The 20,279-nt window shown below is 47.4% G+C and overlaps 1 protein-coding gene across 1 annotated transcript in view; it reads right to left on the bottom strand.

The window, feature by feature from the left end:
- SH3BP1 (SH3 domain binding protein 1) overlaps positions 1 to 20,279 on the bottom strand; it is a 66,234-nt gene that overhangs the window by 42,109 nt on the left and 3,846 nt on the right. Inside the window, exons 2-4 of the mRNA XM_082265753.1 lie at positions 7,292 to 7,334; positions 849 to 953; positions 692 to 768 (exon numbers count right to left, since the gene is read on the bottom strand). Of these exons, the coding sequence (XP_082121879.1) occupies positions 692 to 768; positions 849 to 953; positions 7,292 to 7,334 (225 nt within the window). The remainder of the gene's footprint in view (positions 1 to 691; positions 769 to 848; positions 954 to 7,291; positions 7,335 to 20,279) is intronic.

The raw sequence follows: 20,279 nt of genomic DNA, 5'->3' as shown, positions 1-20,279 counted from the left end.
TGTGGCGGACAGATCGGACCCTTGACTGACATTTTTGACACTTTTGGGGGTACCAGTGACATTACTGCAGTAATCAGTGCTATAAATATGCACCGTTACTGTAAAAATGACACTGGCAGGGAAGGGGTTAATTTTTATTGGAGAGGGAGGGGTTAATGTATGCCTGGTGCTTACTGACGTGTGGGGGGGGGGGAGGTGACTGAGTGAGTCAGGTACAGATCGGATGTTCAGCTATGCTGAACACTGCGATCTGTCACTGTCTGTCACTTAGGAGATCCGCCCGCTTTGTTTACACAGGCGGGCGGATCTCCAAACTCGATTCCCCGACGATCGGGGAAGAGCAGCGGCGACCGCCGCCGCTTCTCCCCTGGCCCGACTCCCGCTGTGACTGAAAACAGCGGGAGCGCGCCTCCGGCGGCGCGCGAGCTCCGCCTACTGGGGGAGGAGTCTAGCGAGGTAGTACTACATTGCTAGACGATAACGAGCCACATTGCTGCAGTAGCAGCAACGTGAGCAGACGGCAAGTGGTTAATGCCTGCATGACGGCACCAATCGATGAGTCAACCCATAGTAAAGTTTCAGTTTAAAAGACCCTATAGCATATAGATAATCCATGAATCGAACATTCACAAACAGAAAACTGCAATTAATAATGGAGTCATTACAATCACCCAACCATGACCGAACTCACCGGAGACTGGACTCGCTCTCCATGTCCTTCAAACAATCCGCCATGGCCATAGAGAGTGACATCAAGGCGAGTTTCTTCTGCAAAGATAAATCACCATCGTCATCCTTGTGTTCCCTTAATCTGCTCTACAAAGAATGACGTTGTCACCAAACCTCACCAGTCTCTTGTCCATGTCAGAGCTGAGTGGACCCTGCATACAGCTCGCCAGTCGCTTCCCTACAAGATGAGCCGCTCTCTTCACCACCTCCACCTGCTGGTCTGCCTGAGAGAAAGAAAAGAAATACAAGGATCAACTCCACCCGGAACGGACATTTATCAGTCCTGCACATCCCACTACCGTGCTTAGATAGCTGCACTGACACAGGAGAACAATGGGGAATCAAAGGAACATAGCCAGTCTTACAGGGCTTATGGCTCTATTTGCATGAAGTTTTTCCGGATTGTGTTAGTCTTGATTTCCATTCATAAATCATAACGTACATGAACTGCCATCTAACCACAAAGGCCTATTGAGTGTGTTCAATATTCTTTGTACAGCACTGCAGTATATGTCAGAGCTATATAAATGTACTCGGCATACATCTCCTGAGCACAGCCCCAGCCCACTGCCCGTACTGAGCATGCTTCCCTGAGCACAGCCATAGCCCACTGCCCGTACTGAGCATGCTTCCCTGAGCACAGCCCCAGCCCACTGCCCGTACTGAGCATGCTTCCCTGAGCACAGCCCACTGCCCGTACTGAGCATGCTTCCCTGAGCACAGCCCCAGACCACTGCCCATACTGAGCATGCTTCCCTGAGCACAGCCCCAGCCCGCTGCACATACTGAGCATGCTTCCCTGAGCACAGCCCCAGCCCACTGCCCATACTGAGCATGCTTCCCTGAGCACAGCCCCAGCCCGCTGCACATACTGAGCATGCTTCCCTGAGCACAGCCCCAGCCCACTGCCCATACCGAGCATGCTTCCCTGAGCACAGCCCCAGCCCACTGCCCATACTGAGCATGCTTCCCTGAGCACAGCCCCAGCCCACTGCCCGTACTGAGCATGCTTCCCTGAGCACAGCCCCAGCCCACTGCCCGTACTGAGCATGCTTCCCTGAGCACAGCCCCAGCCCACTGCCCGTACTGAGCATGCTTCCCTAAGCACAGCCCCAGCCCACTGCCCATACTGAGCATGCTTCCTTGAGCACAGCCCCAGCCCACTGCCCATACTGAGCATGCTTCCTTGAGCACAGCCCCAGCCCACTGCCCGTACTGAGCATGCTTCCCTGAGCACAGCCCCAGCCCACTGCCCGTACTGAGCATGCTTCCCTGAGCACAGCCCCAGCCCACTGCCCGTACTGAGCATGCTTCCCTGAGCACAGCCCCAGCCCACTGCCCGTACTGAGCATGCTTCCCTGAGCACAGCCCCAGCCCACTGCCCGTACTGAGCATGCTTCCCTGAGCACAGCCATAGCCCACTGCCCGTACTGAGCATGCTTCCCTGAGCACAGCCCCAGCCCACTGCCCGTACTGAGCATGCTTCCCTGAGCACAGCCCACTGCCCGTACTGAGCATGCTTCCCTGAGCACAGCCCCAGACCACTGCCCATACTGAGCATGCTTCCCTGAGCACAGCCCCAGCCCGCTGCACATACTGAGCATGCTTCCCTGAGCACAGCCCCAGCCCACTGCCCGTACTGAGCATGCTTCCCTGAGCACAGCCCCAGCCCACTGCCCATACTGAGCATGCTTCCCTGAGCACAGCCTCAGCCCACTGCACGTACTGAGCATGCTTCCCTGAGCACAGCCCCAGCCCACTGCCCATACTGAGCATGCTTCCCTGAGCACAGCCATAGCCCACTGCCCCAGCCCACTGCCCGTACTGAGCATGCTTCCCTGAGCACAGCCCCAGCCCACTGCCCATACTGAGCATGCTTCCCTGAGCACAGCCTCAGCCCACTGCACGTACTGAGCATGCTTCCCTGAGCACAGCCATAGCCCACTGCCCCAGCCCACTGCCCGTACTGAGCATGCTTCCCTGAGCACAGCCCCAGCCCACTGCCCATACTGAGCATGCTTCCCTGAGCACAGCCTCAGCCCACTGCACGTACTGAGCATGCTTCCCTGAGCACAGCCCCAGCCCACTGCCCATACTGAGCATGCTTCCCTGAGCACAGCCATAGCCCACTGCCCCAGCCCACTGCCCGTACTGAGCATGCTTCCCTGAGCACAGCCCCAGCCCACTGCCCGTACTGAGCATGCTTCCCTGAGCACAGCCCCAGCCCACTGCCCGTACTGAGCATGCTTCCCTAAGCACAGCCCCAGCCCACTGCCCATACTGAGCATGCTTCCTTGAGCACAGCCCCAGCCCACTGCCCATACTGAGCATGCTTCCTTGAGCACAGCCCCAGCCCACTGCCCGTACTGAGCATGCTTCCCTGAGCACAGCCCCAGCCCACTGCCCGTACTGAGCATGCTTCCCTGAGCACAGCCCCAGCCCACTGCCCATACTGAGCATGCTTCCCTGAGCACAGCCTCAGCCCACTGCACGTACTGAGCATGCTTCCCTGAGCACAGCCCCAGCCCACTGCCCATACTGAGCATGCTTCCCTGAGCACAGCCCCAGCCCACTGCACATACTGAGCATGCTGTCTCCCTGAGCACAGCCCCAGCCCACTGCCCATACTGAGCATGCTTCCCTGAGCACAGCCCCAGCCCACTGCCTATACTGAGCATGCTTCCCTGAGCACAGCCTCAGCCCACTGCCCGTACTGAGCATGCTTCCCTGAGCACAGCCCCAGCCCACTGCCCGTACTGAGCATGCTTCCCTGAGCACAGCCCCAGGCCACTGCCCATATTGAGCATGTTTCCCTGAGCATAGCCCCAGGCCACTGCCCATACTGAGCATGCTTCCCTGAGCACAGCCCCAGCCCACTGCCCATACTGAGCATGCTTCCCTGAGCACAGCCTCAGCCCACTGCACATACTGAGCATGCTGTCTCCCTGAGCACAGCCCCAGCCCACTGCCCATACTGAGCATGCTTCCCTGAGCACAGCCTCAGCCCACTGCACGTACTGAGCATGCTTCCCTGAGCACAGCCTCAGCCCACTGCACGTACTGAGCATGCTTCCCTGAGCACAGCCCCAGCCCACTGCCCATACTGAGCATGCCGTCTCCCTGGCACAGCACAAATTTCTGCCAATAGTGAGCATGCATCTTCCAAGCACAGCACCTGTGTACTGTGCACTGCCTGTACTGAGCACAGCACTAGAGTGTTGCTCATACTGAACAAGCATCCTCTAAGCACAGCACTCTGCTGGTATAGAGCATGTATTTCCTGAGCTGAGAACCGGAGTGTTGCCTGTACTGTGCATGCATCTCCTGAGCACAGCACCAAACTGCTTCCTATAATGAGCAAGCATCTTCCGAGCACAGCATCAGCTCGCCACCAATACTGAGCATGCATCTTTTGAGCACATCACCAGTGCAGTACCCATACTGAGCATCATAGGCATGCGCACAGGGTGTGCCAGGGCACACCCTAATCACTCTGGGTGGCGCAGATTCCCCCTGCTTAAACCCCTGATAAAAAATGTGTAAAAATTAAAATAAATAAATAAAATAATACAAAATAAAAAATACACCAATCTCTGCCTTACTGACACTGTTCACTATATATATATATATATATATATATATATATATATATATATATATATATATATATATATATATATATATATATATATATATATATATATATATATATACACATACACCTACATACATACACACATACACACGTGTTTGAGCTTTGGAGGTGCACACCTATGCTGAGCATGCATCTTCCGAGCACAGCACCAGCGCAGCACCCATACTCAGCATGCATCTCTCGAGCACAGCACCAGCGTGCTATCTATACTTGAGCATGCATTTCCTGAGCACAGAACCAGCACACTGTCTGCACTAAACATGTCTACCCTAAGCACAGCACAAGAGTGCAGCTCATACAGAGTATGTGTGCCCTGAGCACAGCACCAGAGAGTGCTGCCTGTACTGTGCATTCAACCCCCTTGCACAGCACCAGCACACTGTTGGAACTGCACAAGAGTCCCTGAGCGCAGCACTGTACTGCATATGAATCCCTGCGCACAGCACCAGCACACTGCCCGTACTGAGCATGCATTCTCCTGGGGCAGCACCAGACTGCTTCCTATACTGAGCGAGCATCTTCCAAGCAGAGCACATGCATCTATTTAGCACAGCACAAGTGTGCTCCCTATACTTGAGCATGCATTTCCTGAGCACAGAACAACCATGCTGCCCGTACTAAACATGCATACCCTGAGCACAGCATGAGAGCGCAGCCCCTACTGAGAATGCATGCTCTGAGCACAGCACCAGCACCCTGCCTGTACTGAGCAAGCATCTCCCTGGCACAGCACTAGCACCCTGCCTGTACTGAGCAAGCATCTCCCTGGCACAGCACCAGCACCCTGCCTGTACTGAGCAAGCATCTCCCTGGCACAGCACCAGCACCCTGGCTGTACTGAGCATGCATCTCCCTGGCACAGCACCAGCACCCTGCCTGTACTGAGCAAGCATCTCCCTGGCACAGCACCAGCACCCTGCCTGTACTGAGCATGCATCTCCCTGGCACAGCACCAGCACCCTGCCTGTTCTGAGCATGCAGCTCCCTGGCACAGCACCAGCACTCTGCCTGTACTGAGCATGCAGCTCCCTGGCACAGAAGCAGCACCCTGCCTGTACTGAGCATGCAGCTCCCTGGCACAGCAGCAGCACCCTGCCTGTACTGAGCATGCATCTCCCTGGCACAGCACCAGCACCCTGGCTGTACTGAGCAAGCATCTCCCTGGCACAGCACCAGCACCCTGCCTGTACTGAGCATGCATCTCACCGGGCACAGCACCAGCACCCTGCCTGTACTGAGCATGCAGCTCCCTGGCACAGCAGCAGCGCCCTGCCTGTACTGAGCATGCATCTCCCTGGCACAGCACCAGCACCCTCCCTGTACTGAGCATGCATCTCCCTGGCACAGCACCAGCACCCTGCCTGTACTAAGCAAGCATCTCCCTGGCACAGCACCAGCACCCTGCCTGTACTGAGCAAGCATCTCCCTGGCACAGCACCAGCTTACTGCCCTTACATCGCTCAAGCAATGCAGCATGAGGAGATTCAGTCCCAGGTAGGATTGTGCGGGTCAGGGTGGCTCCAAGGAGACCATCTAAGGCAGAGGAGGCACCCTAAAGGTGGAAACTCCATAAACCAGACTTTAAAGGCTCATAATGATGGCATGACTGCAGGAAAAAGGTCCAGGAATCGATGATGATGTAAGCCTTAGTCAGTCAGTCTGTCTGCATTGAAAGGGGGGGGGACGCTGTGGTCAGTCTGCCATTGAAAGGGGGCACGCTGTGGTCAGTCTGCCATTGAAAGGGGGCACGCTGTGGTCAGTCTGCCATTGAAAGGGGGCACGCTGTGGTCAGTCTGCCATTGAAAGGGGGCACGCTGTGGTCAGTCTGCCATTGAAAGGGGGCACGCTGTGGTCAGTCTGCCATTGAAAGGGGGCACGCTGTGGTCAGTCTGCCATTGAAAGGGGGCACGCTGTGGTCAGTCTGGCATTGAAAGGGGGCACGCTGTGGTCAGTCTGGCATTGAAAGGGGGCACGCTGTGGTCAGTCTGGCATTGAAAGGGGGCACGCTGTGGTCAGTCTGGCATTGAAAGGGGGCACGCTGTGGTCAGTCTGGCATTGAAAGGGGGCACGCTGTGGTCACTCTGGCATTGAAAGGGGGCTTGGCACGCTGTGGTCACTCTGGAATTGAAAAGGGGCATGTTGTGGTCAGTCTGGCATTGAAAGGGGGCATGCTGTGGTCAGTCTGGCATTGAAAGGGGGCATGCTGTGGTCAGTCTGGCATTGAAAGGGGGCACGCTGTGGTCAGTCTGGCATTGAAAGGGGGCACGCTGTGGTCACTCTGGCATTGAAAGGGAGCACGCTGTGGTCAGTCTGGCATTGAAAGGGGCACGCTGTGGTCAGTCTGGCATTGAAAGGGGGCACGGCATGCTGTTGTCACTCTGGCATTGAAAAGGGGCACTCTGTGGTCATATAGAAATTATATATATATATATATATATATATATATAACAATAAATATTGTATTGTTTTTCCTGTTTTTTTGTGCACTACAAATAAAATATGCGCATTGGAATTCGTTCATATTTTTTTTTTCAAACTATAGTCCGGCCCCCAACAGTGTCTGAGGGACCGTGAACTGGCCCCCTGTTTAAAAAGATTGAGGACCCCTGATGTAAGGTGTGCTTCTACATTGAGTCATTGTATTTTGCCATGGAGGGTTTAGGAACACTTTATGGAATAGTGTGTGAAGGATAATCCTGATTTATAATGTCCTATAATAAATAATTCTACATTGTACCACCTTCCCTTTCCAGGAGCACAGCCATTCTGCCATATGGCGCCCCATTGAGGTGCTCAGAGGTATAGCAGGAGGAGCTCCTACCTTCAGCTCAAGGTTAGTGAAAACATTGAACACCAATATAAAAGACAATAATATCATCATTTACAACATCTCAAATGATCTCTCACCAGAAGCAATTCTTCAGGCAATAGGTCCGTGACGTCATTGGATCTGGAAGGAGAATGACATTTATCAGGGTGTGGTACGGCCATGCAGTTCTTTATCTTCTATAAACTGATGAGCTGACAGAACATTCTTAAAGCGGAGTTCCGGCCTCAAATACCCCTATAATACTAATCCATCGCCCTTTACAGAACCGCCATTCTCATACTTACAAGGTGTACAGTATTGGATTATAGTCAAAATCTTACTTTTAACCACTTTACCACCGGAGGATTTTGCTGTCTTACGTCCAGGCCACTTTTTGCGATTCGGCACTGTGCGACTTTAACTGACAACTGCGCGGTCATGCAACGCCGTACCCAAACGAAATTTACGTCCTTTTTTTCCCACAAACAGAGCTTTCTTTTGGTGGTATTTGATCACCTGTGCGATTTTAATTTTTTGCGATATTATTTAAAAAAGCGACAATTTTGAAAAAATAACAATATTTTTCTACTTTGACAGTTAAAAAATATCCAATATATTCAATTTTTTGTCATATATTTAGGCCAAAATGTACTTAGCTACATGTCTTACAAAAAAATTCTCAATGAGCGTATTTTTAACCGCTTTATGACCGGAAGGTTTTACCCCATTCCTGACCAGGCCATATTTTGCGATTCGGCACTGCGTTACTTTAACGGACAATTGCGCGGTCGTGCGACACTGTACCTAAATTAAATTTATGTCCTTTTTTCCCCCACAAATAGAGCTTTCTTTTGGTGGTATTTGATCACCTGTGCGATTATTACTTTTTGCGCTATAAACAAAAAAATAGCGACAATTTTGAAAAAAAATAATATTTTTCACATTTTTTTTATATGAAATTCCCCCCCAAAAAAAATGTAAAAATCAAAAATTTTTATCATTTTAGGCCAATTTGTTTTCTGCTACATATTTTTGTTAAAAAAAAAAAAAAAAAATCGCAATAAGCATTTTTTGATTGGTTTGCGCAAAACTTATTGCGTTTACTAACTAAGGGAAAGATTTTTGTCATTTTTGGTGTTTTTTTAACGAGTAATGGTGGCAATCTGCGATTTTTTTTGCGGGACTGCGACATTGTGGCAGACAGATCGGACCCCTAACTGACATTTTTTGACACTTTTGGGGTTACCAGTGACATTATTACAGTAATCAGTGCTATACATATGCACTGTTACTGTAAAAATGACACTGGCAGGGAAGGGGTTAATTTTTATTGGAGAGGGAGGGGTTAATGTATACCTGGTGCTTACTAACGTGTGTGGGGGGAGGTGACTGAGTGACACAGGGACAGATCGCAGGTTCAGCTACGCTGAACCCTGCAATCTGACCCTGCCTGTCACTTAGGAGATCCACACTCGATCCCCGACGATCGGGGAAGAGCGGCGGTGATCACCGCCGCTCCTCCCCTGGCCCGACTCCCGCTGTAACTGAAAATAGCGGGAGCGAGCCTCCAGCGGCGCGCGCGCGCGCCGCCGAGAGAGGGGAATGTCCAGCGACGTAGGTCTACGTCGCCAGACGATAACAAACCACTTTGCCGCAGTACAGTCAACGTGACTGGTCGGCAAGTGGTTAAAAACACTGTCTGGGCGCGGCCATCTTGGATGTGGGCATCTGAAGCCGCAGTGTAAGGGAGTGTTCTGGGAGTTCTTCCTGATTGCAGCCTCCTGGGAGTGATGACAAACAACTCCCAGGATGCAATGCAAAGGCGGAAGTGATGTCAGTGGCCATGGCCACAGAGGGGAGAGGAGGAGGAAGTACAATCAAAAATGCCCTGAAAATAAGGTAAGGGACCCCCAAAAAAAATTGAAAATGCCCAATTGTTGATCAGCATAGCGAGCACTCCAGGAATCACTAAAGTTGCGAAATAGGCCGGAACTCCGCTTTAAGGGACAATCTACAGATCCCATAACGAAGAGCAGCATACTGGAATCATAAACCTGCATTTTATTCACAATAGAATATAGAAAACGTATCAAAATGTTTAAACTGAGAAAATGTAACATTTTAAACACTTTAAGACCGGACGGATTTGCCCCCCTTAATGACCAGGCCTTATTTTGTGATTCGGCACTGCGTTACTTTAAATAGACAAATTGCGCGGTCGTGCGACACTGTACCCAAATAAAATGGATGTCCTTTTTTTCTCCACAAATAGAGTTTTCTTTTGGTGGTATTTGATCACCTCTGCAATTTTTATTTTTTGCGCCATAAACAAAAAAACACCAACAATTTTGAAAAAAAAAACACAACAACAACAACAACAACAACAACAACAACAACATATTTTACATTCTGCTAAACGACATTCTCAAAAAAAAAAAAAAAAAAAAAAAATTAAAAATCAAAATTTAACATTTTAGGCCAATTTGTTTTCTGCTACATATTTTTGGTAATCTTTTTTGATCTTTTGTTTTTAACCACTTCTGGACCGGAAGGTTTTACCCCCTTAATGACCAGGCCAATTTTTGCGATACGGCACTGCGTTACTTTAAACGGACAATTGCGCGGTTGTGCGACCAAATACAATTGCTGTCCTTTTTTCCCCACAAATAGAGCTTTCTTTTGGCTGTATTTCATCACCTGTGCCGTTTTTATTTTTTGCGCTATAAACAAAAAAATTCTGAAATAAACAATACAATATTTTTCCCATTCTGCTATATGACATTCCCAATAAAAAAAAAATGTAAAAATCAAATATTTTCACCATTTTAGGCCAAAAAAAAAAAATCCCAATAAGCGTATTTTGATTGGTTTGCGCAAAAGTTATCGCGTTTACTAACTATAGGAAAAATTTGTCATTTTGTTTTTTTTTTTTTTTTTTTTTTTTTTACTAGTAATGGCGGCGATCTGCGATTTTTTGCGGGATTGCGGCGGACAGATCGGACCCCTAACTGACATTTTTGACACTTTTGGGGGGACCAGTGACTACTACAGTAATCAGCGCTAAAAATATGCACTGTTACTGTAATAATGACACTGGCAGGGAAGGGGTTAACACTGTGGGTGATCAAGGGGTTAAATGTGAGCCTAGGGGAGGGATTCTAACTGGGGGGGGCATGGCTTCTGAGATGACCATAGAGACATGTGATCCTATATAGAAGGATCACAGGTGCTCTATGATCATTTCATGGAGAAGAACGGTCAGCTGTGTTTACAATAGCCGACCGTCTTCCTCTCTCAGTGGGGAGCGATCGCAGGTGTCAGGCAGCAATCGGAGCCGCCTAACACACGCATCGGCTTCCCCGCTGACGATCGGGGGCGGGAGCGCACCGCCTAGCTGCCACCAGACGACCAACGTACCGATACGTGGTTTTGCCTGTAGGAGCCACTCTGCCAACGTATATATATAGTAAGCGGTCGGCAAGTGGTTAAGAAAAATATTAAATCACTGTGAAATTGATGGCAGCAACACATCTCAAAAAAGTTGGAACAGGGCAACAAAAAGCAAGTGCTACTAACAAGGAAGAGCTGGACAACATTTTGCAACTAATTAGGGTAAAGTGGTAGCAAACTCTGTTCTACCACTTGTACCTACAGTCAACCCTATAGTAAGGCTTACCTGTAGGTACTGTGAATATCTCAAACTTGCACTGTTTAGAAGATATTCAATTCAGAGTGCATGCAGCCGGTGACATCACCGGTACATGCACTTTGGAGGTCCAGCATACAGTGCCGGAGCTTCAGAACCTGTGCCGCAAACAGCGGCTCCCATGCGCATGAGCGGAAGTGATGTCATCGCGCCCCCGGCCACTCATGTAGTCATGGGGAAGGAAACCCGGAAGGAAGACTGGGTTGAAGATTGAAGCCCTCTCAGCAGTGACAGCGCGGTGCTGGAGGGCTTCGTTCTAAGGTAAGTCTCTCAAAATGTGCAAAACTAGCACATTATGTCATTGCCGTGCAGGGGGATTTTTCTTCCCCCCTCCCCCATCAACTGCGGTTTACTACCACTATAAGTGGCAACAGGTCAGTAACATGATTGGGTATAAAAAGAGCATCTTAGAGAGTCAGAGGGTCTCAGAAGTAAAGATGGGCAGAGGCCCACCAATCTGTGAAAAGCTGTGTTTAACAACGTCAATACCGGGCACTTTTACCCCCTTCCTGCCCAGTCCAATTTTCAGCTTTCAGCGCTGTCACACTTTAAATTACAATTGCATGGACGTCACGTAACTAGCAATCATCTTAAGGGAGGGAAGAAAACTTAAGTAAAAAAGAAAAACCCAGTCAAGCACTTGAAGCTGCTTAACCACTTAAGCCCCGGAAGATTTTACCCCCTTCCTGACCAGGGTTTTTTTTGCGATTTTTTACTGCGTGACTTTAACGGACAATTGCGCGGTCGTGCGATGCTGTACCTAAACTAATTTGGCGTCCTTTTTTTCCCACAAAGAGAGCTTTCTTTTGGTGGTATTTGATCACCTCTGTGATTTTTTAATCATGGGCTATAAACAAAAAAAGCAGCGTCAATTTTGCAAAAATAACAATATTTTTCACATTTTTTTATATGAAATTCCCCAAAAAAAACAAACAAAAAAAAACAAAAAAAAAAAAATGTAAAAATCTAAAATTTTTTAACATTTTCAGCCAATTTGTTTTATGCTACATATGTTTGGAAAAAAAAAAAACAAAGGGAAAAGATTTTTACTAACAAAGGGAAAGATTTTTGTCATTTTTGGTGTTTTTTTTTTTTTAACGAGTAATGGCGGCGATCTGTGATTTTTTTTGCGGGACTGCGACATTGCAGCGGACAGATCGGACCCTTGACTGACATTTTTGACACTTTTGGGGTTACCAGTGACATTACTGCAGTAATCAGTGCTATACATATGCACTGTTACTGTAAAAATGACACTGGCAGGGAAGGGGTTAACTGTATTGGAGAGGGAGGGGTTAAGTGTGTCCTAGAGGCGTGCTTTTAACTGTGATTGGACATGGCTACTAGTGTAAAGACAGAGATCAATGGTCCTACATAGTAGAACCGTGTGATCTCCATTCTTACACAGGGGAGAATGACAGGCGGCTTGTTTACATTAGCCACCTGCCTTTCTCCCTTCCCGGCGAACGATCGCGAGTGACCGGCGGACATCGGGTCCGCCGGTCACACGCACTGACTTGTTAGGGGAACGAGCCGGGGCGGGCGCGCGCTCGCCCGCTATTGGCTCACAAGCAGTGACAGGCTAGTGACGTATATATACACGTCACTTTGCCTGGCCGGGGCTGACCGCCGCAGTATATGTACTTGCGGCGGTCGGCAAGTGGTTAATATATTTAATGGCCGACACCCGCCATAATACCAATAGAACCAAAGGCTTCCGAAGACGAAGAGACACATTCACCCTGCAATGACAGATGAAGGAATTGGGCGCGCTCCAGCTTGCTGCCTTGTATACTACTTCAGGAGATGCTTTAGCTGCCATACCTCTAGTCGAATGTGACTTAACTTCAGAGGGTGAGGGAAAACCCAAAGATTTGTATGCAATTTGAATGGTTTTGATGATCCAAGAGGATACGATTCTAGATGGCACTGCCAAACCCTTCTTTGGGCCGATCGGGAAAACAAAAAGTTGATCTGGTCTACGGAACTCTTTAGTCTAGGTGGGTAGATAAGGAGGAAACCAAGTCCAGCTTCCTCCATTCATCATCCGATTCACCCCCCGGAAAGGCTGACAGCACTGACTCCCAATTTAATTGAAAAGAATTTGCCACTTTCGCAAGAAAACTTGGTACCTGTCTGAGCAACAGACAATAAGGGTTCCCTAGCGGAGAAGGCACATAATTCAGAGACTCTTCAGGCCGAGGCAATGGCTGTCAAGAAATCCATCTTTAAAAAAGGTCAAATGAAATAAGGAGCAGGAGGAAGCCAGATCAAATGGAGGAGCCAACGAGGCCTTTAAGACCAAAGACAAGTCCAATTTGGGAAAAAACTATTTCACTGGAGGTCCAATCCTAACGGCGGTTTTCAAAAACCGGACCAATATAGGATCCAGTGCCCATGTCTTATTGGTCAGGGCTGACAAGACGGAAATCTGGAAATTCAAGGAATTGTAGGCTAATCCATTGTCTAGGCCACACTGCAGGAACTCCAAAATATTCGACACCGAAAGAGACCCGGAATTCCAATCCTTTATGAAAGACAAAAAAAGCCTTCCAAATCCAGTGAGAAGTTGAATTTGTTGTCCTCTTCAGAGCTTGCAACAAGGTATCTAGAACTCGATCTGAAAGATCTAGACCCCTTAAAGATCTCCTTTAAATCTCCACGCCATTAATTTTAGCTTTCTGGTGTTCAGGTGACAGATCCTGTTTTGCAGCAGGAGATCTCGGCAAAGGGGACGGAGGGATTGGAGTACCGATCTTCATATTCCATACTAGCGGAAACCATGGCCTTCTGGGCCAGAAGGGCAAAATCACTATGGCTGTCACTTTCTCTCGAAGAATCTTCAACAGGACCTTGAGAATCAACGGAAGAAGAGGGAACACGTACACCAGGGGGGAACTCCATGGCTTGGAGAGAGCATCCTGACCCAAGGCTTGCAGATGCCAGACTTTGGAGAAGAAGCGAGGAAGCTGATAATTATTCACCAAGGACATAAGGTCTATCTTTGGTGTCCCCCAGGCTTTGAAGATCCTGTGTAAATATCTGGGATTTAGGCCCCACTCGTTCTGGTCTATGAAACTTCGACTCAAGCGATCCGCTAGAACCTTCTCGGTCCCTGGCAGGTAGGTTGCTGTAAGAGAAGTAACACTTCTCTCCACCCACAGAAAGATTTGGCAGGAAAAAGCGGCCGACTCCTGGTGCCACCTTGGCGAGTTACGTAAGCCACGGTGGTTTTGTTGTCCGACAGGAACTTGACTGCCTGCTTCTGTAGCACAGGTTAGAACGCTAGCAGAGCGCGCCGAATGGCCTCCAACTCCAAAAGATTTGAACAGTGAGAAATCTGTGCCTTCCATCAACCTTGAACATGTCTCCCTTGAAAGTGAGCTCCCTAGCTTAGAAGACTGGCATTCGTTGTCGCCACTACCGGCTCCGGGGAGTTGAGCGGTACTCGCTGAGATAGATTGCGGAAAACTCTCCACCAAGCCAACGACCGAATTATCGGAACTGGCATGCAGATCCTCTGGATCCAGGAATGGTGATCCCATTGGAGAAGGAAATTGTATCGAAATCGCTTTCTTCGCCACCTGGCCCACGGGACTACCTGGATCGTGGAGGACAGAAGGCCGAGATACGGGGTACATTCCTTTGAACTCAGAAAGGATTTGAACATCACCTGCTTCGCTCCAGATTTCAATCTCCTGAACTTTCCTCTGGGGAAGAAAAACACGATTCAGCACCATATTGAACTGCACCTGGGATATTCCAACACCTTGGTCGGACACATCTGACTCTTCGATGATTGATTAACCACCCGAAACGAGATAGCAACTTGCAAGTCATGGCCACATGATGCTCCGGAAGGAGAGCTTTGGAAGGACCCAGAAGCAGCAGGTCGCCAAATTAATGGAAAATTTGGGTGTCTTTGACCCTTAGAATTGCAATGATCGCTGACAGCACTTTCGAGAATGTTCGAGGAGCCGTGCAGAGACCAAACAGCAGACATCGAAACTGGAAATTCCGGCCTTCCAGTGCAAACTTGAGGAAGCGATGGTGATCCGCATGTATGGGAACATGCAGATCGGCATCTGCCAGATCAATGGAGGCCATCCAGTCTCCTTCTTTCACGACTGAAATAATCATTTCCAATTACACCATCTTGAATGGTGGAACTCTCATAAAGGAATTCAAAAATTTTAGGTCCAAGGCCGGCCTAAAACCTCCCAATGCCTTTGTTACTAAGAACACGGGAATAAACTCCTTGACCCCATTCTCGTCTTAGAACCGGGAAAATGGTCCCTGCTGCTAATAATTCCTTTATGTACGCTAGCAAGCAATGCTTCTTCTCTCGACAGGCCAGAAGTCGGGTTTCCACAGAAACGGCTTGAGGGGGGGTCTTGCCCTGAACTCCAGTCGATATCCATCGCGAATGATTGTCAGGATCCAAGCATCCTGCACCTCATCCGCCCAGACTCCTCCAAAACTAGCTAGCCTTGCTCCAACCTGAGGGGACTGGGCGGAAACACCTTCAGAAGGTTTTGTCCGATCCCTTCGGGGCCTGGTTGGGCTTGGACTTGGAAGACTTTGGGAAAGACAAACCAACTCCCCTCCATTGTCTGAAGAATGGTTTACCCGGCCTATAGGAACTATCCTCTCGCTTCTCCAAAAGAGCTAAGAAGGGTTTCAGAAAGGGCTGGTGTTGCCTCCTTCTCTCCTGGGGAATCGGGCCTGACTTGCCGCCCAAGACCCACTGAATTACTGACTCCAAAGCCTTGCTGAAGAGAAGCTTCCAATCAAACTTGACTGAACAAAGGCTGTGTTTAGATGCATTATCCGCTGGCCAGTGCTACAACTTTGGGCTCTACCCATACACACACACACACCTTTCCATCCAGTCTTCAGTGCCTAAAAGGCAGGCAGGAATCAATCAGGGCACCTGCAAAGCAGAATGAGGCATCAGGACTTCCACAGACCGGAAGCCAAGCTCTGTTGCAAACATGGGGGAGAACCACAGGCTTACCTGGGCAGCAGCAGAGTCTGTCAGGCTGGAGGCACAGGCAGCAGAGGAGAACGGCCAGCGCAAGATAAGGAGAGATTGAAGTCAGGATGAAGAGAAGGAGGACCACCCTTAACACCGGGACACCCGCGAATCAGCGGCGAGTGCCGTGGTGCTTGCGAGGCAACCTTACATGCTGCCGAGCGGCCTTGCCTCCGCCATGTCACCTGCATGACAAGCTGCCTGGATTACCGGGAACACACGTGCGCCAGCTGCCGTGGAACGACAGGTGCCAGCCAATGCTGGTAACCTTTAGGGGGCCATCACAAAAACATACAGTACTTTATACTGTTGGACCGCTCTCTTCCTACAGCAAACACGTTATTTAGACTGCATCACAGCCAGTCCCAGCACCAAGGACACCCACTACCTCAGGACCCATATGGGGGGGGGAGAGGCTGAACCTGAGCAGGGCGATAAAAAATATTCAAAAAACGCACAAAAAAAAAAAAAGAAAAAAGAAAAAGGGAAAAAAAACCCCAAAAAATTATTTTTTTAAAAGGCGTCCGGAGCAAGGACGAAAAAAGAACACTTGCTTAAGCAGACAGCCACCCTTTATGAGCTAAGAAAAAAGGTGGTCCTGGAGGGGTCAGAGAGGGCGGAGCTGACCCATGGTAGGCTGACATGGGGAGGTGCAGTAAAAAAAAAAAAACTTATTGGTGAAAGCACAAAGTTCAGTGCAAAGATGTGCACAAATAATTGATGGTGACTTGAAAAGTGAAGTGATCCAGTACGGTGCTCAAGAATCATCCACCGAACCTCTGTGAAATAGACACTCACCAGTGTCTCAAAAGCTGGCTGTTGTTACAGCAGCAAACACGCAATCTGTGCCATCTGTCGTGGTGAAGGCTGTTCAGCAACTCGCACCATCCAGATGCAGCTGTAGTAAATAAAGCTCACCGGAAACCAGATGAAGTCTCCATAGTGTAGTATTTATTAGATGTGTATGTTAAAAGCCCAGAAAAAAAAAAAAAAAAAAATGAACGATAAAACCATATGACAATGAGTGCCACTACCGACCCGTTATCGGACAGTGGCCTGATTTCAGCACTAGTGTCTCCTCCTGATGCATTTCATCCAATAGGACGTCATCAATTGACTATCCGATAATGTCCTATTGGACGAAACGCATCGGGGAGGAGACACTAGTGCTGACGTAAGGCCACTGTCCCGATACCGGGTTGGTAGTGACACCAATTGCCATACGGTTTTATGATTCATTGTATTCCAGCTTTTAACATACACGTCCAATAAATACTACACTTTGGAGACTTCATCAGGGTGAGCTTTATTTACCACAGCTACATCTGGATGGTGCGATAGGTTAACAGCCTTCCCCACAACAGATGGCAGATCTACACTAAGTGCGTGTTTCCTACTGTAATGGCAGCCAGCATTTCCAGTGAGTGTCCATTTCACAGGGGTGCGGTGGATGATTCTGGAGCATTGTACTGGATCACTTCTTCACTTTTCAAGTCATCACCAATTTTTTGTGCACAAGTTTGGTTCATAAGTTTATATTGCTGATCCAATCATGGAACTGTGCATTTAAATCTATGTTTTTCAATATATTGGTTTTCATTCAAGATTGTAATTATATATATATATATATAATTTTTTTTTTTTTTTTCCCCCATTTATTTATTTATTTATTTTCCTTTTTTCAGTTTAACACTCTTTTAGACTTTATTTCACTGTGTTGTCCATTTATAACATAGTATTCACGTTTCATTGTTGATTTTGGCGCTACACACTTTTTCTTAAGAATAAGTGTATAAGCTGCATTGACACTATAGCAGCATAGGTGTGCACCCCAAGGCTCAAACACATACATGCGTGTATATATATATATATTACAGTCAGGTCCATAAAAATTGGGACATTGACACAATTCTAATCTTTTTGGCTCTATACACCACCACAATGGATTTGAAATGAAACAAACAAGATGTGCTTTAACTGCAGACTTTCAGCTTTGATTTGAGGGGATTTACATCCAAATCAGGTGAACGGTATAAGAATTACAACAGTTTGTATATGTGCCTCCCACTTTTTAAAGGGACCAAAAGTAATGGGACAGATCAACAATCATAAATCAAACTTTCACTTTTTAATACTTGGTTGCAAATCCTTTGCAGTGAATTACAGCCTGAAGTCTGGAACGCATAGACATCACCAGACACTGGGTTTCACCCCTGGTGATGCTCCGTCAGGCCTCTACTGCAACTGTCTTCAGTTCCTGCTTGTTCTTTCGGCATTTTCCCTTCAGTTTTGTCTTCAGCAAGTGAAATTAATGCTCAATCGGATTCGGGTCAGGTGATTGACTTGGCCATTGCATAACATTCCACTTCTTTCCCTTAAAAAACCCTTTGGTTGCTTCCGCAGTATGCTTCGGGTCATTGTCCATCTGCACTGTGAAGCGCCGTCCAATAAGTTCTGAAGCATTTGGCTGAATATGAGCAGATAATATTGTCCGAAACACTTCAGAATTCAGTCACAGTCACATCATCAAATACAAGAGAACCAGTTCCATTGGCAGCCATACATGCTCACACCATGACACTACCACCACCATGCTTCACTGATGAGGTGGTATGCTTTGGATCATGAGCAGTTCCTTTTCTTCTCTTCCCATCACTCTGGTACAAGTTGATCTTGGTCTCATCTGTCCATAGGATTTTCCAGAACTGTGAAGGCTTTTTTAGATGTTGTTTGGCAAACTCTAATCTGGCCTTCCTGTTTTTGAGGCTCACCAATGGTTTACATCTTGTGGTGAACCCTCTGTATTCACTCTGCTGAAGTCTTCTCTTGATTGTTGACTTTGACACACATACACCTACCTCCTGGAGAGTGATCTTGATCTGGCCAACTGTTGTGAAGGGTGTTTTCATCACAGGGAAAGAATTCTTCGGTCATCCACCACAGTTGTTTGCCGTGGTCTTCCGGGTCTTTTGGTGTTGCTGAGCTCACCGGGGCGTTCTTTCTTTTTAAGGATGTTCCAAACAGTTGATTTGGCCACACCGAATGTTTTTGCTATCTCTCTGATGGGTTTGTTTTGTTTTTTCAGCCTAATGATGGCTTGCTTCACTGATAGTGACAGCTCTTTGGATCTCATTTAGAGAGTTGACAGCAACAGATTCCAAATGCAAATAGCACACTTGAAATGAACTCTGGACCTTTTATCCGCTCCTTGTAAATGGGATAATGAGGGAATAACACACCCCTGGCCATGGAACAGCTGAGCAGCCAATTGTCCCATTACTTTTGGTCCCTTAAAAAGTGGGAGGCACATATACAAACTGTTGTAAATTCCTACACCGTTCACCTGATTTGGATGTAAATACCCCCAAATTAAAGCTGAAAGTCTGCAGTTAAAGCACATCTTGTTTGTTTCATTTCAAACCCATTGTGGTGTATAGAGCCAAAAAGATTAGAATTGTGTCGATGTCCCAATATTTATGGACCTGACTGTGTGTATATATATATATATATATATATATATATATATATATATATATATATACATACATACATACATACATACATACATATACACACACACACACTGTAGATATACACTTTTATAAATGTAAACAAACGGAGGTTGGTGTCAGAAGGTCATTGGATGGTGTCAATAGTTTTTATAATATTATTAATTAATATAAACATTCTTTATTTATTTTTTTACATTTTCAAAAAGGAGCCACGTTGGGGGACTTGGAGAAATATCAGGGGCCTAAACAGCCCCTGATGTCTCACTTTTGAGTCAGTGGGTCAGAGATTGGTGTCAGTAGAGCAGTGGATGATGTCAGGAGTTTTTTTTCTTTTTTTATTATTTTATTTTTGTATTATTTCTTACAATTTTATTATTTTTTTCCATTACTATTATATCAGGGGTCTAAACAGACCCCCCTCATGTCTAACCTTGGAGCCAGTGGGTCAGAGATTGCTGTTAGTAGAGCAGTGGGTGATGTCAGGACTTTTAATTTTATCATTTTATTTTTGTACTATTGTTACAATTTTTTTTTTACAATACATTATCATTTTTGTTTATTTTTACATTTTTAAAAAAGGAGCCACTTTGGGTGGCCTTGGTGAAATATCAGGGGTCTAAACAAGACACCTGATGTCTCACTTTTGAGTCAGTGGTTTAGAGATTGGTGTCAGTAGAGCAGAGGATGATGTCAGTAGTTTTTTTTATATTTTTTATTTTTATTACTTTGTTACAATTTGTTTAAAAATGTATTGTTTTACAGTCCTTGTATGTGGAGGGAGGGTGTGGCTGTGTGTTCCCGGGTTCAGGCTCCGCCCCCTCTCTGTACACATG

This window comes from Pelophylax lessonae (assembly GCF_965119305.1).
Source record: "Pelophylax lessonae genome assembly, chromosome: 8".
In the NCBI taxonomy this organism is placed as follows: Eukaryota; Metazoa; Chordata; class Amphibia; order Anura; family Ranidae; genus Pelophylax; species Pelophylax lessonae.
The sequence above is the reverse complement of the archived record's forward strand: the minus strand, read 5'-3'. Positions and strand labels throughout refer to the sequence as shown.